Below are 21,355 nucleotides of genomic sequence, written 5' to 3' on the forward strand. Positions count from 1 at the left end.
GGCAACGTAACTATGGACCTAATTTTTTGAGGGATGAAGGGTTGCTCGTTTTCCAATAACAAACCAGTTATCCATACCCAAAGGAGTAACACAACTCAGGAAGTATCTTCAGCCAGTAAATCCCAGTCTTGTGTAAGGAAGAAAGAGGTTTTCTTACTAGCTCCTCCCAAGTTTTACTTGTACTTGAAGGCTCTCACGAATCCTGTATTTGGTATTTCCTATTCCTGTAAGGTGAATATGAGACTCTAAATTGACTTGTTGAGTTCCTTTCCTCAAACAGCATGCCTGGACGGAGGCACGGTGGTGGGGACGGGGTCCTCTGTGGGGCTGGGCGTCAGAGAGCATCTCCCCGTTCCTTCCTTTCCTGCACCAGGTCACCTAGCTCATGCGCCTGGCAGCTGCCTGGCCACGCAGGAGGTCGGAGTGAATGAGCGTACTCGTTTGCAATAGCTTAAGTATGTACATAAGTGTTTGTAGGATCAAAGCCAACAATTGTCTAATCTTGAAATCGAGATTAGAAAATCAGTTACTTTGCCAAGAAATGTGTTAATTGAAAGAACAGCAGTTAAAACAACTGCCTGTGTGGAAGGGTATAGTGCTCTAATTACACCTCTTAACACTGAGATGGATGTACATTTAACATTGACATCTTCATTAATAATTAATTTGATTGGTTTTCACCTGAGTGTTGTTATTAGAGACTCAGTATGGGGTATATTATCTGTTCAGAGAAATTGTCATACTTTCCAACTAGTTCAGATGGAGGTTTTCTTGACTGGTTACAGAAATCTGCTACGGATAGGTTGAAGAGTTATTTCATAGTTTTGGGGTGAGAAGAGAGTGACAGATAAGATTATGGAAAAGACAAATTGAGATCATCTCATATCTGTGCTCATTATATCTTATTTTTGTAGAGATTTTTAGTTGGTCTAGTTTTAAGCATTCATTTAGACAATATACATTGAAAGTGATCACTTACAAGGAATGGGCGCTACATTTTTATAGTACTTTTGTGGCACATCATAGAAGCTTCAAAAAGTCAAGATTGGGGTTTTTTTTAAGTGAAGTTAAAAGAAAAAAGCTGTGCTTTTCTTCCCCATATGTCTTAAAATTAAGAAGTCTTTTGTTTCATGGACTAAGTATTGCACTGATTTCAGTGTTTTAAGGTATCTCATAACTTATCTTTTGTATAAACCATAGTTAAATGTTTGGAAAGAACTGGAAACTTAAAAGTACGTCCATGGCGGCATGTTGTACTGATTTTGGCTGGGACAGAGTTTAATGTTTTCCATAGTGGCTCCTGTGGTGCTATGTTTTGGATTTGTGACCAAAGCAGTGTCGATAATTCCGGGATGTGTTAGTTACTGCTGAGCAGGGCTTACCCAGCGTCAAGGCCTTTTCTGCTCCCCACCCCGCCAGCGAGCAGGCTGGGGGGCACAAGGCGCTGGGAGGGGACGCAGCCGGGACAGCGGACCCCAGCTGACCAAAGGGACATCCCGCACCATGTGGCATCCCGCTCAGCAATGACAGCTGGTCAGAAGGAGGAGGAAGGGGGGACTCTGGGGCATTTGTCTTCTCAAGCCACCGTTACATGGGATGGAGCCCTGCTTTCCTGGAAGTGGCTGAACACCTGCCTGCTGGTGGGAAGTAGGGAATGAATTCCTTATTTCACTTTGCCTGTGCGTGCAACTTCTGCTTTCTCTGTTAAACTGCCTTTATCTCAAGCCCTGAGTTTTCACGCTTTTACCCTTCAGTTCTCCTCCCCATCCCGCCGGGGGGGAGCGGGGGTGAGTGAGTGGCTGTGTGGGGCTGAGTTGCCCACTAGGGTTAAACCACAATGCATCTAAATATTTAATTGATTTAAAGTAACACACATGCATAATTGCATAATTGAGAATTCAGTGCTGCCTTTTTTTTTATTACTTAAAAGATTGGCTTTATTTATTGTTGTACTGTATTTTGTGTTTCTTACCTGGAAGTCCCAAAACACAACAGACGCTCCCCTGGTTACCGTGCAGATGAAGACATGTTGGGATGTATGGGCAAGAAAGCAGCCCATTTCTGAAAGAAACTCATGTGTAACTTGTGAGAGTTTCTGAAATTTGGCCTTTCGATTACTTAGCAAATATTCCTAAATGAAGGAAAAGCTTGACTGGGTAGTTTTATTACTTCATGATATGCTTGCAAATTTAACAGTCCATTTAGAAACCTGAAACACTGCGTTCTAGTCATAAACGAACTCTGGAAAGTGATTTAAAAAATCAGGTGTGACCCAGGGAATCGTAACGTGTATTCTATGATTCTTTGGGTTATTTCAGCCTGATGAAAGAGTTGATTTTTACAAGTAAAACCTTGAAAGAATTCATTTTTATTTCCTAAAACCTTAAAGTTACATCTTTCACTTTGACTGTTCAAAATCCCATTGTATAACTATTAGAGCACATTTTTTATTCCGCTTTCTTGGATGCTATTTAACTCGTTCTTGTAGAAACAAGGGTCCTTGAACCTTTAGGTGTACGCCAGGCTTAGGGTTAGCTTATCAAAATCTGTGTGGCAGCCTTTGTATTTGCAAGCTTGAAACGAATAAAAATGTTGTTTCAAAAATAGCCAGACATGGCTGGTTACGCATTCGGTGGAACTTCGGGGGCCGAGTAGCTGCAGTATTGCTTCACACCTACTCCCCACGAGTAAGTTCTGTCCCGGTTGCGAGGGACCCACCTCGGTCCCCTTCAGACATACCGCCGGCACCTCGGCACAGATAAAGCGACCGTGGGAGAAACGGTTGTTATCCTTTTTTTCTTGTTTCTTTCTTTCCTTTTTTTGGTTGTTGCTGGAAACTCGACCCGCTGCGACCCTGGCAGCGGGCGGCGGCGCTGCCGTTCCCGCCTCCAGCCGGGAGGGCCGAGGGCTCCTCGCCCCCGCGGCGGGGCGGCGGGCTGCGCGCCCCGGGGCCGCCCGGTCCCTCAGGTGCGGCCGCCCCGCGGAGCCTGGGCGGAGGGGGAGCAGGACGCCGTCTCGCCTTCCTTTCTCGTCCTCTCCCCTTTCCTCCCGGTTCCTCTCCCCAGGTCTCTGGCATCCGAGCGGAGCGTACACTGGGAGCCGGCCAGGAACGGGCGGGTGGGAGGCCAGGCGAGGCGGGCCGGAGGCCGCGGTCCAGGTGGGGCTGCCGCCTCCCGCCCCCCGGGCCTTGGCGGGGAGGGCCGGGGGGCCGCGCAGCCCGCAGCCCGCCGCCGTGCCCCGCTGCCCCGCGGGCCGGGCCCCCGGCAGCTGCCCCGGGGGTCGGTGGTGAGGAGGGGCGGCGGTGGCGGGGCCTCCTCTCCCTCAGCGCGGGGCGGGGAAGGCTCTGCTGGGGCGTTGAGGCGCTGGTTGTGGTGGGAAGGAAGAAACACCTACGCTGGACTTAAATTCTTTTTAGATTAGGAGAAGGACAGAGCGTGGCGTAGTCTTTATGTTGCCGTGATGGGGGTTCGGTCCTGTTGGAAGGTGAGGTGAGGGCGGAAGGAAAGGAGTTGCTCTTTGTGTCGCCAAACTAGTGTGCCCAGATTTCCCTCTGCAGTCTGACGCCAGAAACCTGGCAGCGCCGTACTTGTGCAATTTCTTTTTCTTTGTTCCAGAAGATAAATGCAGTATGGACACAAGGTGAGAACGGGCTATTTATACAGACTCTTTTCAGGTTAATGGACAGTCTCCCTGTATGCCTTGTGCGGTCGCTGAGGGGAGGAGAGGCCCTTCTCCAGAAAGTAACTGAGCCCAGGTGAGGCTCTTGCTGTAATGTGCTTTTGGAAGCAGCTTTGCTTTTCCCGTTCACAGCCATAGAAGCTGATGGGTGAGCAGGCGCCTGCAGCATGCGTTACCCCCATGACTACTTCACTGCCTCTCGTCACTCATCTCACTTTATTTTCTGTGAAGTTGCTGTTTGTTTCCCACAGTGACTGATGTGAAACTGCACAATAACAGTGTTACTAGCTCTTTTAGCAGATGAGAATAGTGTGGTTAATAAAGACCACCTGCTAACACGCTTGAAGCAGCTCATAAGCCTGAACATCCCTCTCACGGTGCACGTGCCGCTGTACATGAAGTGGAACGAAAGTACTTTTTCTTACATCATCTCTCTTCTGGTTTCCACTCATCTCCTCTGCCCAAGGCTGCCTGTAGTAGCATAGAAGTCCTCTGACAACACAGTGCTTTGCCTGCCCTCCGCCTCTGTGTATAGGCACCAGTATACAGCCTGTTTGCAGTGTAAGCTGCTCCTTGCGAAATGAAGGGAAGGAAGCTGCTGTTCATATTTGTCTCCTCCAGGAATGCTGAGTTTGTTCTGAAAGTCTGAAATGAAATATTGACTACTTTTAACATTAGACCTCGTGACCTTTATTTTCTTTTTTTCTGAAGGAAATTAAGGCATGGTAGATGAGCAGAAACTACATCAGTACCACCTACTCGCGATTTTCAAAGTATTAAACATGCTTCATAACTATCTCTCTAATATTAGTTAATAGTGACTTCTATAGTTAAACAAATAAATTGCCTTTTTTACATGTACTGGAATTGTTAGTGTGCTGCCTCTGCGATAATGAGGTTTGGGATTCTTGAACGCTAATCCTGTCTGTCCTTTCCACACTATCCATAGCCCAGGGCAATTGGTTTAACTTTAGTGTTTTAATTTCCTCTTTTGCAAAAAGAACACTGGAAGCATTATTCCCATTAACTTTTTATTACCATAATTAGTCTCTTCCATGGTTAGCTCCTAACAGCAAAGCACTCTGCTGTTACATGTCATACTTCTATGCTAAAAGCTGCACACGTGGTGAACTTTTACTGATCCTGGGTGTTCTTAATGTTTAACACTAGTATTTTTCACGCATCTTGGATTTTGCTACTTTTAGTAACTACCACAAAATAACATTTTAAAAATAATCTTTAAATGTCACGCTGCCTGGTTGCTTCTGCCCAACCCTCACGATCTGGATGTAATTCCGATTTCAATTTGTGAAGGTGAAGCACAGTAATAGCAACATACGTTGATATTAATAATGCAAACTTCTCTGCTAATTTGGTTAAGTTTGGAAAGATTTTTAGAAAAAAGAGAATTTATAATCCTCAAAACTTGAATTTTCTTAAACATCACTGGCTCAAAATTTAAACTATTTTAAAATATTGTTATTGCAGGCAAAATGCCAGCCCCTGAGCAGACCCCAATGGTGGAGGAGGGGCTGCCGCAGACAACACAGGAAACTTCCACGGGCCCGGGCATGGAACCAGAGACTACTGCCACTACCATTTTAGCTTCTGTAAAGGAACAGGTATATGCCTTGTTTTCAGCAATTCAGAAATTCAGTATGCGTTGTGGAGTTAACCGTTGTCTTTTATTGGATTGCTGGAAAAAACCAACATTGTTTCTGAAATGTGTTGCCTAGCATTGGTGTAGTATATTTTGTGGGTCAGAATGTTAGAATCTGAATATAAAGGGTTCATTTAATTGCATTGAACAGAAGCATCATTATGGTATTCTGTATCCCTTGGAATGTATGCACTGTTGTTGTAAATCAGACTTGAAATGCAGGGTTATTGTTTAAAAAAGAAAAGCTAGCGTAGAATTGATGCAACATTGAGAACCCGTCCTTTTTGTACATTCTGCAAAGTTATGTACAGTGTTACAGAAATTTGCACATAAAGGTTTTGGTATGATTAATTGTATTTTGTTAAAGAATGGGTTTTAAACTTCGAGTTTGGTTTCGGTTATCAATGCCAAGGTAGTAATATATTTTAAATCTGCAACACATTTATGGATATGTATGTATTAATGATAGTCTCTACAGGGAAGATAAAATTGTGGTTTAGGTCAAGTTCAGCCTTAATTTGTAAAGATCATTCAAGGGGAAAAAAAATTGCAGTTCTACAAAGAAACATTCTAACTAAAGTTCTTTGTTTGTGTGGGGTTTTTTTTGGTTTTGTTTTAAAACAAGTAATAGTTTGGCTCTTACTGTCAGAACGAGGAATAATGATCATCTTTCTTGGCTTAATACGTAAATTATAACATCTGAATTTCAGAATGTATCTGCTTTGCTGTTCAGAACTCCTTTTAAGATAAATCAGTACTTGATTCAAGATACTAACTCTGAATGTAAACACTTGATGTATTAGTTCTCATATGTTGTCCCATATTAATACTAAAAAAAAAAAGGTGAGAATTGGACTATATGGTCTTGATATCAACAGATTTTGTACCCATAGAACCTTCAGTCTTAAAGGAAAATTTTCTGCAGGATGATGAAATTTGGATCTTTATTTTCATGCCTAAATTAATAGTTTCAAAAGTACTTTAAGATGACAATAGCAACCCTAGTAATTTCTTAGTGATATTAAAACTAATGTTAAATCTTCCAATGCGGAAGATATTAATGCTGGAGGCTATTGAGATGCAAGTAATTGCAGTCATCTGAGTTACAGTGATCTTGAGTCTCCTCTCATCGTCTAAGACAGTAGCTTGCCTTGTGCTGTCTTACCTTATCACAAATGTAAATTAGAACTCATTTGCTTAAAGGACATTTGTGGTGATTTTAAGTTGGTCCGTTTGATTTTGCAGTTCACAAAGCACATGCTCATAATGGTAGCTTAGTTGATGAGCAGCATTGCAATAAATGTCAGTACTGTAATTGCTAGTGATCACCAGCCAATACTCTTACTGCTGTGATTACTGTCCAGAAGTGCTTTTGTGCAGCTTTGATGCAATAGTGATTGCTTAAACTGAACACACAATTATGACAGCATCGTCGATATTGGGTTGATACAGGATAAATATACAGTAACAAGGCATTTGTTAACACCCCCCTTCCTACCCAAGAAACATTTTTATCTTTTTCTGGTTCTTGGAGAAAAAATGATAATGGAATATTTCTGAATTTTGAGACCTCTTCCCTTTTCCATTCATAAAAAGACTGTTAAATATGTGGACTATTAAGTAACTCAATTCTGATGAAAGGAAAAAATAAAATTAAAATAGGATTTAATAGTTAGTGAAACACAAACTTCAGAACTGTAGCCTCACTTTAAAATGTATAGCCACATTAGAATGAATACAAGGGGGAGGAAGATGTAAATTGTACTTTGCTCTTGAAAATGATAACGTGAAAGAATTAAGAGCTGAACCGTTGCGTTCTGGTATTTTTTCTGTTGATAATAATTATGGACACTGACATATTCAACACCCTTCCTGTATGGCAGAAAGCCCAGAACAGAATATTTTCCAGTGCAGTTACTTACTTTATTAAGCTTGAACAGAAACTACTATGCTGTTTGCTATGGCCTAACTTCCTTTTATACAGGAATCTCTCTTTATTTGCAGTAAGTCTGTATTTGCAAAATAGAGTTGCCACACCTTAACTTCATTACTTCAGAAACACTTACTACAGTGGAAATACGATTCAGAAAAGCCTTTGTTATTACTTGCCAAATTGTACAAGATTTTAATTTAATAAAAACTTTTTAAATTACTACGGTAGTTCTGAAATAGGTAGATAAATTTATTGAATGACTTTAAGACTGTTCTACCATAGTGGCATAGACACAAATATATAAAAAGTTGCACTAATTAGTCTTTGAACCCTACAAGCCACTTTAAATAAGCTCTCCGTTTGTTTCTTTTTCCTATGACCCCAATCAGTTTGCAGCAACTTTTTTACCAAACTAGACTGTGTGCCCTGCACTCTGAACAGTCTCTCATTGAGACAAAATTGTCAGACAGCTGTGTAAATCTCCCTCGATTATATTTTAGGAAAGAAACATTTCAATTCACTTTTAGTGTTGTAGAATAATATGTGCAGAGCAAGCGTAATCTGCGCAGGAATTTAGATTACTGCAGCTTTGTGCTTTTCTGACAAAGCTCAAGTTTTGTTTTAATGTGAAAACACATCCCTAATTAATATAAGTGATGACACTACCACCACAAGCACCACTGGCTTTGGTTGGGGTAGGGAGGGGATAATTCTTTTACCAGGTTAAGTTGTTCTGTTTGCAGATACGCTAGTGGATATGCTTCTGGATGAAAATCAAGGGAAGGACTGACTCTTACTGGTATAAGTTGCATCTCTACTAGAGGAATTCCTTTATGAGTGCAGGGAAATTCTAAGGCTAACTGTAATGAAGCTGAAACATATTTTGGCCTTTTTTTTTTTTTTCTTTTAGTGGATTTGATGATGGGTTGTGGGTTTTTTGGTTTTGTTTTTGGTTTGGGGAGGGGGTTGTTTTCTGTGGGTTTGTTTGGGAAGTGTTTTTTGTTTGGTCGGTTGGTTTGTTTGTTTTTTTAAGAATGTGTATTTCACTTCTAAAATGTTATGAAGTGTCCATGCCATAATGGATAGCAGTATCTTAGGAAATGCTGAAACAAGTTTTAAGTAAAACTAAAGCATTAAAATATATGTGTCTATATTTCTGAATCCTGGGGAGTCCTTGGACAAAAGTTTAGTTGAGTTCTGTAGGAAGTCTCTTACCCATATTAAAAGTAAATTGACTATTTTAATACTAAAATAACAAGTTGTTACAAATTGGAGGGGCAGCATCATAGCAGTAACTTTTTTGGGGGTGGGGGGAGGGAATGTAGAGGCAGGCAGCTAGTTGCCAACTACTCCAGATAGATTTGTAGAATCGCTGCTATTTTACATGTGCAAGCCGTGTGCTGCTGAATTTGGAATGAATTGCTGCTGAACTGGCAAGATTAAATGGGATCATTTGGAATTGAATTTCCTGCTTAGCGTGTTAGTTTTCCTTTTCAGTGATTGGGCTGAGAGAAAAGGTCTCACAGGAAAAAACTACCCATCGATCCAGTTTTCGAAAGTAACATGAGTATGCCGGCTGTAATTTCTTTCCTAAGAGAGGAGCGCTTGCAGCAGTGGCAGAGGTTTTCGTTTCTTCATTCTTTAGTCTAGTTGGTTTTGATACCTAAAGATGGACAACTTTTCACCATTACTTTTGTAAATAGGTGACAATAGAATAAGAATGATCGGATATGCTTTCGGATGATTAATCGTAAATGTCTTGGGTTTTCCTAAGTGTTTTCCTAGAGGTGTTCACTTTTGTTCAACACTTCAGCAAAACCTTTTCCTTTTGTTAACTGCATGGAACCATATCATATTCTTAGAAAGTGTGCGCTTTACTCTTTTCCCCTTTATTGTTTAAGTACAAAATTCTTTACATAGTTCTTGACGTGTTTTTTTAGGGTTTGTGGGGGGACGAGGGGAAAGGCAAAACCCTAAGTTTTTCAGATGGAAGTGGAGGAAAGAATGCATTCTCCATACAGCAAAGAATTTATTATTGCATGTTTATAAACATCTTTACTAGAATGACAGTATTTTGATATTGTTTGGGAGATTTGTTTACCAATTCAGATACGTAGTGCTTTATGTCAGGTACTCTGTAATCCAACTGTGTAGGCATGTCGTTTCAACAAGATACCTGAAAAAAAGACTTATTAAATGCACTTGCAGTAATTAGGCACAAACATTGAATAGTCTCACTTTGAAATTCTGATTTGCATGTATCTAGTGATCAATTAGTTGGATAAATGTGCATCAGTTCTGAAATGAAGGCGGTACTTTTTATCAAATGGACTTCCAAGCTTCGCGTGAGTGAAACAAAAATCTTTGTCAACGTTTTCTGAATGACTGGAAGAACTGTTTTTTTTCCAACTCTCTTAATATTGTGTTCAATTGCATAGGTCATTGTTCCCTATTTAATCCCAGAATTTTGAAGTTTACTGTTCGTGCTGTTTACAAGCATTTCCAGGTTTGGTGAATCAAGTCTGAGAAGTCCGCTTCCCAATGCTTTTATTCTAGGACAAAATTTATGCCACTCCTGTCTCAGATGAAACAACTAACTCATTTCCTTAATCAAAGTTATGTGTAGTCCTTCATTCATATGAAGGTCTAGAAATTAATTTTGCTTTCTAGCATGTGCTGTTAGGCTTCTGAGGAGAAAGTCCCCTTGAAAAGGAGTTGCCTAGAACCGTGGGTACCCCTGAAATATACTGGAGTATTTATACCTTTTGTAATGCTTTATGTTTAGATTACCAGCCTGTCTACTCAGCAGCAAATGAACTCTAGTCACCAGCTGGCAGAACAGCATACTTAGCTTCGGCACCCATTTAAAACAACCTAGCATTGTAACAAACAGTTTCCAAAGAGGATGCTGCTCAAATGTAGTCAGTGAGTACCTCAAGTGGCGGTCTTCCTTTCTACCATTGACTAAGAGCAAGCTTTCTATGAACTGCTTAAATTTTCATCCCTGTTCAGCTAGAGCAGCACTAAACGGTTTTACCAGACTAGTGAACAATGCAGGCATAAAAGTATTAAGGGCTTTAATGGTCTGCTGCTGTTGAATACAGAGTAAGTGTGATCAGCCAATAATTGTAGCTGTGTCATTTCACATCCTGTAATCTGTGATTCTTTTTACCCTGTCCAATTTTTTTATCTTTTGTCTTCTATTTTGGAAGATACTGAAAGCATGCAAATGCAGTTGTGTGCGTGAGTAAACTTTATTTTTATGGAAAATGTTAAGGTTGATCTAACATGGTTAGTTAAAAGTACAGGGTTTTTTTTCTTAATAGATTCTGGTAGAGAATTTAAATATTAGATCACTACAGTATGATATTCGTGTTAGAAAAATACAGTATTCAGTGTGTTTTTAAGTAGTCAGTTTCTTGATCTAGCTCTGAATTACGGGAAGTGGAAACGTAGAACTCTGCATAGATCAGTGTAGGAGGTTAATGTGAAGAAAGTATAAATGAACTTAATTTTGTTTGTCCTCTTCTTTGTTGCACAGTTGTATCATAAAAATGTTCAAAATGTAATTGTCTTTTCTTTAGCACCATTTGAACTTTCGTAGGCAATGGGAGTTGTGTGTCTCTGCACTGTAGGTTGCAGTTGAATGAGAAATAGTAAATGCAAGATAAAAATATTCCTCTCAAATGTGGGCTACGCTTTCTTAGATCATCAGCTCCAACTACTGGAAGATGCTCAGCTGAATTGTTCAATAGGTAACATTTTTATGATTAGGAAAGTGTTTCATAGTTCAACTTAAAATTGCCTTCTTAATATTTCGTGGTGTCATTTGGCAATTGAAGCAACTTAGCATATCCCAGTGTTGCTACAACTTGAAATAACATCCCATCCTAGCCCTGTCTTCTACCACAGCAACCGTTGAGAACTGGTAGAAGCCAAGACGCTGCAAGAGGTGCATCGCTCTGTCAATGGCATCATCTCTCTCAGATGTCCCAACTTGCCCAATCTGACTAGCCAGGCATGTAGCATTCAAAAACAGTTTGTGACTTGTCTTCACTGCTTGTGCCATTGCTGCTGATTCTTGCATAGTTGTCACCAGAAAACCTTCAGTTAGCCAATTGGTCCACCGTTTGTTTAAAGTTTTAAGTTACCTGTGTTTTGTCAGAGGTTTTCAAATCACAACAGGGCAGGAAGAAAGTAATTTTTATTTTTCAACATTGTGAATGTAGGCTCCTCATTCTCATCCACGTTACTGAGGGATAAAAGTTCCTTGTTAACAAAAATGGAAGTGTTGGGTCTCTGCAACGTGGTATCATAATGGGATGCAGATAGAAAGCTCAGAATTGCCTCTGAACCTTCTTTTATTATCCAAGGACTGCAACAGGAAAATTACAGTCTTCGTGGTCAGTCATACAAATTACATTCCCCTTACTTAGCTGTTTTCAAATATTTGCTGTTAATAGCCCGGCATAGTGTATTGGCAATTGTTTTCATTTGCCAGGGAGCCACAAGCCTGTCGGAGGTACTCAGCTTTCAAATGAAGAGAGTATGTTGTTTTCAGCATTGGTATAACTTGTCTCATCTGTATCTTGCGGCAGTGAAGACCTTACAGTGTCTTCTTGAGTGAGATCTCAACATCATTGCAGGCAAATTACCACTTGGCATGCAGAGCTTGCCAAGTAAGAGCTGTTATTGGTCACCTGGGGTGTACACTACAACGTTGACACCCCAGGCAGGGTTTGTCCCTCCTCTAGAAACTTCAGCCTCTAAAAGGAAATTACACAGCTCTAAAATTTGATGGGTTTTGGTTTTCACTCTTGGAAGCTTGTCTGCCTGTAGTCTGTGTGATTGCCTTTCCAAAGCAAGTTGCTTTCTTCTCTTTCTTTCTTGAACCATGTATATGTTTCCTGTTCCTTAAATGTAATTGTTTTGAAAGCCAGCATTTTTTGTAGCTTGATGTTAAGAAAGATGGTCTGTGGTTTTGCAGTGGAATTTAGGTTATGAATACAAAACCTGTAGTTTTATAAGGTGATTAAGTAGTTACTGCTGAACAGGTGAATAGAATTATAGAGCTTTTTTGTCCCTCGATGTACATTGGATAAAAAGTAGCTCTGGCCAAGGCATTGTAGTACATACGTTTCAGAAGATCTGGCTGGTCCTTTTGATGCAGTATGGCAGTGTATTCTGTAATCTACATCTATAATTTTAGCATGTTCTTGCCACATAGACGTTCTTTTGCAAATGAAAACAAGCTTATTAATTGTTTCATCTGACTCCTGTCATGTCATTTTGTCACAAGCCAGTACTACAAAAATCACTTAATTGTGATTTTTGCCTAGGGCAGCAGCTTCTCTGTGGTGCTAGCAGCCAGCATTGTGTGGGAGCATCCTGTTTGAGGAGCATGTTCTCCCACTGCTTTCAGAGAAGCTGGCTAGAGAAACAAATTCAAATAGATTCCTGCAATAAATAGTATACTGTCTGATAGATAAACGTGGTGGTGGTAGGTATCCATTCAGAGTGGTATAAAATGTCATTATAAGGAAGCATAAGCTATGAAGGTGGTCAATGCACTTATGTAGAAATGGTTAGGACTTAGTTTTATGTAATAATACGATGATTTAAGCTAAAAGAAAAAAAGGCTTAACACGTGAGGTATTCCAGCTGTAAAGAAGATGGTACCTCTAAAATTATTCCTCTTATGTGTTTATGCAGGTACTTAAGACATATCAACTGCAGCTGCAGATATTTAAGAAGAGACATACAAAAGTCAGCATTCATTGTTTCAAAAAGTATGTAAACTTTGCTACTTCATTGGAACCACAGGCTGCACACATTAGAGCATTACTCAGACTAGAAAAGAGCTGAATTTTTTTTGCTGTTTTGCTTGCACTTGCAAAAATACATTAGATCTTCCTAAGCATCATCATGATTTAAAAATGGCAAATTAGTTGCATGCCTTTTACACCTTTGCAATTCAGTGCACAGTGAATTTTTTTTTTTTTTTTGTCAGCACCAAAATATGAAGTTATGAAGAACATCGTAAATAGACAACTGATGGTGTTCTCCAAAATAACAGCGCAAGTACCTGAGAGGAAGTGGCCAAACATGGCTTGGTGGTTTTTTCCTCTTATTTCTACTTAGCACAGTTTTTCTGATAGAATAGTAGCGAATTTTACTTTTTAAACATAGTATAAATAAATGAAGTAAAATTTATTGCTGTGTTGTCCATTTGTTGCATTCACCTCTTCCACCCCCAAGAAAAACAGAAGTACGGTTCTTTTGTTTTAACTGGCTTTGGATTTTTGCAGTGTGGGGAAAAAATAGGGGTTTTACTTAGATAGGCAATTTGTTACGTCTGATGTTGTGCAACTACCTATACCAATTTTATATCACAATGTTGTTTTTTTAAGAGAAAAATTGTCTGTATTAAGAGCTCTGTTGGGCATGCCACACAATGGTCCAATACTAAATGTATATCTTTCTACATCATTCTGCCAGTCAAAACCAAATTGTATAATTTTCTAGATAGGGATTACACTCTCACTGTGAAGACCAAACTGCATAAGTTTAAGACATTCTATATCAAGTTAGAAGATGAATTATCAGCAGAAAAAGAGTTCTTCCCTTTTCCTACTGTGTTGTTTTCAGTTAAAGTAACTGAAATTAATTTAGTTTTAGAAAAGATTTTTGCCTCAATTTTCAGTGGGAGTCTCTTGCCCCCATCTCTCAAGTCCCTGAACCTCAGGGCAGGTATGACATCCCTTCCACTGTAAGTGAAGATCAGGTTTGAGACCACCTGAGGAACCTGAACACACATGTCCATGGGACCTGATGAGATGCATCCCAGGGTCCTGAGGGAATTGGCTGATGTAGTTGCTCTCATGTTTGAAAAGTCATGGCAATCAGGCAAAGACCCCAGTGACTGGCGAAAGGGGAACATCACAGCTGTTTTTAAGAAGGGTAAAAAGGAGGACCCTGTCCTGACCGACCAGTCAGCCTTACCTCAATGCCCAGTAAGATCATGAAGCAGATTCTTCTGGAAGATGTGTGGAAACGTGTGGAAACATATGGATGATAGGGAGGTGAAGCCAACATGGCTTCACCAAGGGCAAATTGTGCCTGACTAATCTGGTGGCCTTCTACAATGGAGTGACTGCATCAGTAGACAAGGGAGGAGCTCCTGCCGTCATCTACCTGGACTTCTGTAAGGCCTTTGATATGGTCCCCCACAGCGTTCTTGCCACTAAATTGTAGAAAGACAGGTTTGTTGGATGGACTGTAAGATGGATAAGGAATTGGCTGGATGGCCATGTCCAAAGAGTTATAGTATGGCTCCATGTCTAAGTGCAAACCAGTAACGAGTGGTGTCCGTACTGGTACCAATGCTATTTACGGTCTTCATTGGTGACATAGACAATGGGATTGAGTGCACCCTCAGCAAGTTTGCAGGTGAAAGCAAGCTGAGTGATGCAGTTGTTTCACTTTGCTAGAGGGAAGGGATGCCATCCAGAGGGACCTTAACAGGCTTGATGTGTGGGCCAACAGGAGCCTCATGAAGTTCAAAAAGGCCAAGTGCAGGGTCCTGCACCTGGGTCAGGGCAATCCCCAGTATCAGTACAGAATGGGGGATGAATGGATTGAGGGCAGCCCTGCAGAGAAGGGCTTGGGAATATTGGTAGATGAAAAATTAGGTATGAGCTGGCAACGTGTGCTTGCAGCCCAGAAATCCAGCCGTATTCTGGGCCGCATCAAAAGAAGTGTGGCCAGCAGGTTGAGGGAGGTGATTCTCCCCCTCTACTGTGCTCTTGTCAGACTCACCCTGGATCCAGTTCTGGGGTCCCCAGTACGAGAAAGACATGGACCTGTTGGAGCGGGCCCAGAGGAGGGCCACAACAGCGATCAGAGGGCTGGAACCACTCACCTGAGAAGAAAGACTGGGAGAGTTGGGGTTGTTCAGCCTGGAGAAGAGAAGGCTCCAGGGGGACCTGATTGTGGCCTTTCAATATATAAAGGGGACTTATAAGAAGGGAGGTGAAAGACTTTTTACCAGGGCCTGTAGTGACAGGATAAGGGGCAATGGTTTTAAACTGAATGAGGGCATATTTAGACTGGATACAAGGAAGAAGTTTTTTTTATCATGACTGGAACAGATTTCCCAGAGGAGTTGTGGATACCTCATCCTTGGAAGGTTGGACAGGGCTTTGAGCAGCCTGGTGTAGTGAAAGATGTCCTGAAATCCTCAAAAATCCGAGGTGATTATTGGAATTGGGTGGACCTTTATTTTCCAGACGAAGAATTGGAATATAGTCTGAGGAGTTCTCAGGGAGGGTGGGAAGGAAACTGTATACCTATTAATACTGTATAAAGAAAGCACACTATGAAATGAGAAAAATATAGCATATCTTCCACTTTCTGTATTTTATCTTGATCCCTTTTCTGTGCTGCAAAAACACAGTATTTTCTGTAGCTGTTACACTTTCGTTGTGTTTTAGAGAAGACCTCTCTTGCATTGGTCATTCTTTTAGTGTCAGTGGGGCGCTTTTGTCTTTTAAACCTGTAATTGTTTTACATCTGTAAAATATAAATCATTATTGATTTTTCTGATGATCTCAATTATCTGGTTCATCTCTTAAGCACCTTTAGGACAGAAGTGTGTGACAAATTAGTGTAAAAAGCTGTGGTTGTGTAGATGCAAGCTTGGTCGACAAGCCCAGATTTTATTTTCCCTCTGGTGTATCTGATTTCTGCTGTTGTAACTGTTGGAGCTGGAGTTTTGTCCTGTTTCCTTTGTTACATGCTCCTTTTTAATTGATTCACTTTTTGTAAAAAGGCTTTCTAGACAATGTCGACCTTTTTGTGGGATTTGGTAATTTACTGTAATTTTTTTCCTTCTGGAATGCAAAACAGCAAAAGTTGCCTAGTGATAACGTTTGCCTTGTAAAATGCCTTCCTGCAGAAATACACGTGAGCTGGTGTAAAGGACTGTGTTAGAGTGCAGGAGAAGACAGCAAAGAGAGGAGAGAGCGCAGATGAATGTCTGTTCGTAGCATGTATTAAGAGTATGTTTTCTAGAATAATGTTATTAATGCCTCTGCCTGTAATTAAAAAACAAATTAATAGAGACTGGTTGAATGGAAGCAAATAATGGCTAGCGTATGTTTATTTTATTCATCTAATTAAAAGATCAGTAAGTAACAGTAGGCAACTTGAGTCTTCTGTTCAAATTCATAGTTTGTATCAATGACATTGCTATTTAAATATGGATTTTAAAGTAAGGAACAGGAAACAGCTTTAAACATAGGGTAAATGTTTTCTATTTCTGCAAACAAGCAGTGCAATACTGTTTATTTTAAAGATTTATGTGTTACATGCTATATAATACATCATGTTTTACTTGGGAAGAAGCTTGTCTTGCTGACATTCACTTCAAAACTTAGAGCTTCAGCATCTGAGGTTTGTTTGTTTGTTTTGTGTTTTTTTTTTTTAAATCATGGCATTCTCCTCTAGCATGTTAATGACTGGCTGGTAAATCAGCTTTTAGGTGGGTATATTATCTATATTCAGACTTAGAATTGAAAAATCTATTCTCATTTATAATGTCTGACTTTTTTTGCTTAATACACATTTTAATATTTTCTCTCCAAAACACAAATTGTCTAAATGAACTGACTGGGTGCATATGTACCTACCTCTTTGGTATAACATGAATTTGAATCATGCTGAGACCTGGTATCAGACTGTGACGACTGGGTCTCTGCTACTGGGTGCAGTTACATGTCATACAAACCTTCTGATATTACCCATACTTTCTAGTCCATATACAGGCCCTTAAGATTTGCTGTGGTCTGCAGGTTATCATGTTCATGAGGCTTTTCATATCAGGTCTCAGGATTAAAAGGATTTTAATGTCTTTCTCTGAGCATTATGTTCCAAAAGCCTTTTACAAAGGCTGAGGTTTGGTGCCTTTGACCAAGAAATGTAACAAAAGGTGAAATAGCACATCTCTACCCTCAGCCAGTTTGAAATAATAAATTTTAAGTTTTTGAATACTGAAGTCAGAACATAGCGTAGCTTAGGATTTGAGGTTTTCAATTGGAAAGGTTAGGATACAATATTTTCCAGTATACCTCTGTTATAGATGAAATTGAGGATTGACTTTATAGGCACCGATTTTGTTAGATTGTGGCAACAGAAGGATATACAAAAATTTTAATTGCAGGAGGAATAAAATCCACAAATACTTAAACATGTTTTTCCTTTTGTAACAGGTGATAAATCAATATTTGCATGAACCACTGATTTAAAGAACCATTAAATTCCCACTTTAATCTTCTAATAGTTTATTCCACTAAGGAAGAGTCAAAACAAGAAACATGATTGTGATGAAACAGTGATTGTTTCGGAATTAATCCACACCCATTTTTTAACATCAAGAATGCTTTTCTTTTTATTTTGAAATTTCAGGAGCTCCAATTTCAAAGACTTACCAGAGAACTGGAAGTGGAAAGGCAAATTGTGGCTAATCAGCTAGAAAGATGTAGGCTTGGAGCAGAATCACCAAGTATCGCCAGCACAAGGTACAAGTCCTGATGACTTTACTTTCATATGTCCCATAAATTAAAGGTCTTTTTAGTGGTGCTTATGTCCTACATACAGATATTTTCACTGATAGCTGTTCACCTTCCATTAGTATCTCAAGTATAAAAAAAAATGCAGACTTGCTATGAAGAGTTATGGGACAGTTTAAAGAGGCCTCTCTTATCATTGATTACATTTTCAATAGAGTGTATGTAAAGCTTTAATTTCTCTTTAAATATGTTGAAGTTTGTTTTTAAGATTCAGCCAAAGAGAAATACAGTAGACATACATATTTGTGTCAAAGTAACAGTGCTAGTTAAATGCAGTAATCCAATTATATATTTTTTTTTTTCCTGAATTAGCTATCTAGTTTCATTCAGCTTTTCTGAAATACTTTTTGTTGTTATATTTGTTTTCAGGGAACATCTTATAAGTGTATTGTTAGCATATTTAAATAGTGTGAAACATACCTAATATATTTTTACATACAATAACTATAGCAAAGCATTTTATTAATATTTCAGCTTTAACTAGTATTATGATTTTCTTTTTTTTAATTCCTTAGCAAACTTTTTAACTCTAAATGTGTTTGGGCACTCCTTTATCTCAAGCATATTAAATGATTGGTAGCTTTTGATTCTGAAAGCCTAGGTAACAGTGTGTTCTCTCATCAAACATTTATACCTGCATTTTGGGTTACAGCGTGATCTCCTGCCTTAAATACTGTTTTTTTCTATATTCTTTCAGCAATAAATTTGGGTATCATTCTGAAATGTTTCCTCCTGTGGCCATAATAAATATTTCTGTAAGTTAAATGGAAAGCTTTTCCTACAAAAACTTAAGAAACAGGAGGTGATTATTCAAAAATGAGTTTTAAAAATCCAGTGTACCAGCTAACACAGCTGGTTTTTATACATCAAACTACTTGACCAGAGTTGTCATTTGACAGTATTGTTACTAGCATGAGAACTTTTGTTTAATAAACTTTGAAATAGTCAAAAATACTCCTTGGACAAGGTGACTATTTTATACCCTTCATGCTTGCCTATCGTCCCTCTAGATCCACATAGTTCTCCCGCTGTTGCTCAGATTTTGTTCTGAAAGCTAAAAAAGTTAAATTCCTGTGGAAGAATAAGTAAAAAGCCTCAGTTATTTTATGGCTCCGGCCACCTTTCATTCAGTCTTGAATGTTCATTTTCAGTGAACTTGCCTGAGTAATACAAAGGAGAAGGTTTTTCTACGTCCCAGGTCCAGAGAATTTCACGTACAAAGAACACCAGAGTTGGCTTATCCCACAGATACTGTTGTGTAGCTTTTGAAATAATGTACAACTACCTGTTTCTACACAATAAGTTAGATCCTATACTTCTATCAAATACTATCATTTACCAAGATGGAAAACATAATTTATAACAGCATGGAGTCATTTCTTCTTTTGGTTGCTTCCTTATGGATAAATGATGTTTATTTGTGTAAAAAAAAGATGATGAAAGTTTAGGGGGAGAAAATACTAGCACAGAAGTTGGTTTGTAGTATACTTTGGTACGAGTACGTTTGTGAATCTAGATAACCTCTTCAAGCTCTTGTTTTCTGGGCCATAAATTTTTCATAGTTATTGATAAAATATTTTACACATTTAAAATTAAAGCCTAGTTATATTTTCAGTTCTTACAGACACCACTGTATGCTGACCACTGCTCCTGGTTTTCTAACTTTTTTTACCCCAGCGGAGTCAGGTCTTGTATAGATGAGGATGCTATTCTACATTACTTTTTTACTGAGGGACACAGGATGAAAACTTGGTTTGGACAATATGCTCCGAGATGTGTATGTCCTTGGTTAATTTTTTGACTTACTCTTTAATGTGGATATTCCTTTTAAGAGATGTTGAGAAGCTTGGGGCGGGGGGGAATCTGTATTTGAATTAGATGCTTTCATTTCTTCACAACCAGTTGCTTCCAGTGTAGTTAGAAAGAGTTGTTGAAAGAATCAAGGTAAAACAATCTCTTAGAGCAGTATCACAGCAGCCACAAATATAGCAGCAACATTTATAGCTATAAAAAGGTACATGTGTTTCCACAAACTAGGTGATGTAAATGTTTTGCTAAGGCTGACAAGAAATTAAATAAACATGAAGAGGGCATGGAGAAGAGGCTTGGAAACGGAATGGCGTGTTGAGAGATTGGTCATGGACAGCTAGCAGCCTGCTCCCAGAAATACAGAGAAGTTAAGCATTTAGAGAGCAAGATGATGTTTCTCCTAGCCAGATATAAGAATTGTCCAATAGTCTTACCTAAAAAAAAACAAACCAAAAACAAACCCAAACAAACAAAAAACAAACAAACACAAAACCAAAGCAATGGCAAAAACTAAAAAAGCCAGCAAAACTAAATCATAAGATGCATACACCTTTTTATTTTTATCCTTTGTTCAAGTTTTCTGTCCCTGAGGAAATCAACAATACTTTCTTTCAAAGATAGTGCTTTAATCTCCTTTAATGTGGTTAAAAAGTTCGGGAGCATTTCATTTCAGAGGTCCAACTGAATGTTTTATTGACCTCGGTGGTCGTAGCCATGTCTCCGATTTACGCGCTTTTAAACTGGATTCCTGCAAGCTGGCGTTGGCCTGGAGGTGGTGCTGCTTTGCAAATAAGATGCTGACGTGAAGTCGCAGGTACTTTTGCGGCAGCATATGCCTGTCTTGGTGGCTGCAGCTTGGGCTTCAGGGTGTTCTGGGTGTCAGTCAAGTCATCCCTCTGAGCCAGCTCATTGCCCACTGGCACAACTGCCAGCCCAAGGGAAGTTGTGGTGACAGCTAGCAAGGGAATGGGGAAATGCAACATCGGTACCTTAAACCAGCTTAAACTTCTCTGCAGCTAGTACGTGTAGCTTCTCAGCTGGTCTTCATGGCCGTGAGCCCAAACGCTAGCACAGTACGGAGTGCAGGCCGTGCAGATGTACACCTGGAGCAATCCATCTGGAGGTAGGCACCGGTGATCAGGCTCTCACCTACGTGAGTGCGCCTGAGGACTCTCCTTTCAGAAGCATGGTTTGTTCTGTTACTGCTAGTCCTTAGGAAATGTGTGTATCGCTTTGTACACATGGACAAAGCAAAACAAACAGAAGGTACTTGTAGTTTAGGTTTGTTAGCCTGTCACCCACCCGTAGTACGACTATATTGTAAGTGCAAGCAACGCACAGGAGCAGATGGATGTTTTGCTCTCTTAAGAGGAGTGTAAAAGATGAGAACAAGAGCAGATCTGCAGATCCTAAGCAACTGTAGTGTAATGGGTGGATAAGGAAGCACTAGATCAGCTGCAGCCCTGGATTCCAATACAGCTTTGTTTTTGTGTACCTGTACTTTTCTGTTAAAATTATCTCTTCTCATAATTATTTTTATAAATGGGTATCGTGCTCAGCACTTCTAAGATCTTTCATGGCATCCTGTACACTTTCAAACCTCTTAAGAGCCTGAAATGATACGTGATCAGTGTTACATGTAAGTAT

General features: G+C 39.7%; 1 protein-coding gene across 1 annotated transcript in view; it reads left to right on the forward strand.

The window, feature by feature from the left end:
* PKP4 (plakophilin 4) overlaps nucleotides 1-21,355 on the forward strand; it is a 101,763-nt gene that overhangs the window by 23,978 nt on the left and 56,430 nt on the right. Inside the window, exons 2-4 of the mRNA XM_087732981.1 lie at nucleotides 3,674-3,754; nucleotides 5,167-5,300; nucleotides 17,736-17,848. Coding sequence (XP_087589107.1) covers nucleotides 5,172-5,300; nucleotides 17,736-17,848 — 242 coding nt within the window. The 5' untranslated portion in view covers nucleotides 3,674-3,754; nucleotides 5,167-5,171. The remainder of the gene's footprint in view (nucleotides 1-3,673; nucleotides 3,755-5,166; nucleotides 5,301-17,735; nucleotides 17,849-21,355) is intronic.

The sequence above is a fragment of the Nipponia nippon genome, unplaced genomic scaffold (assembly GCF_047370975.1).
Source record: "Nipponia nippon isolate SJK-2023a ecotype South Korea unplaced genomic scaffold, ASM4737097v1 scaffold_5, whole genome shotgun sequence".
NCBI lineage: Eukaryota > Metazoa > Chordata > Aves > Pelecaniformes > Threskiornithidae > Nipponia > Nipponia nippon.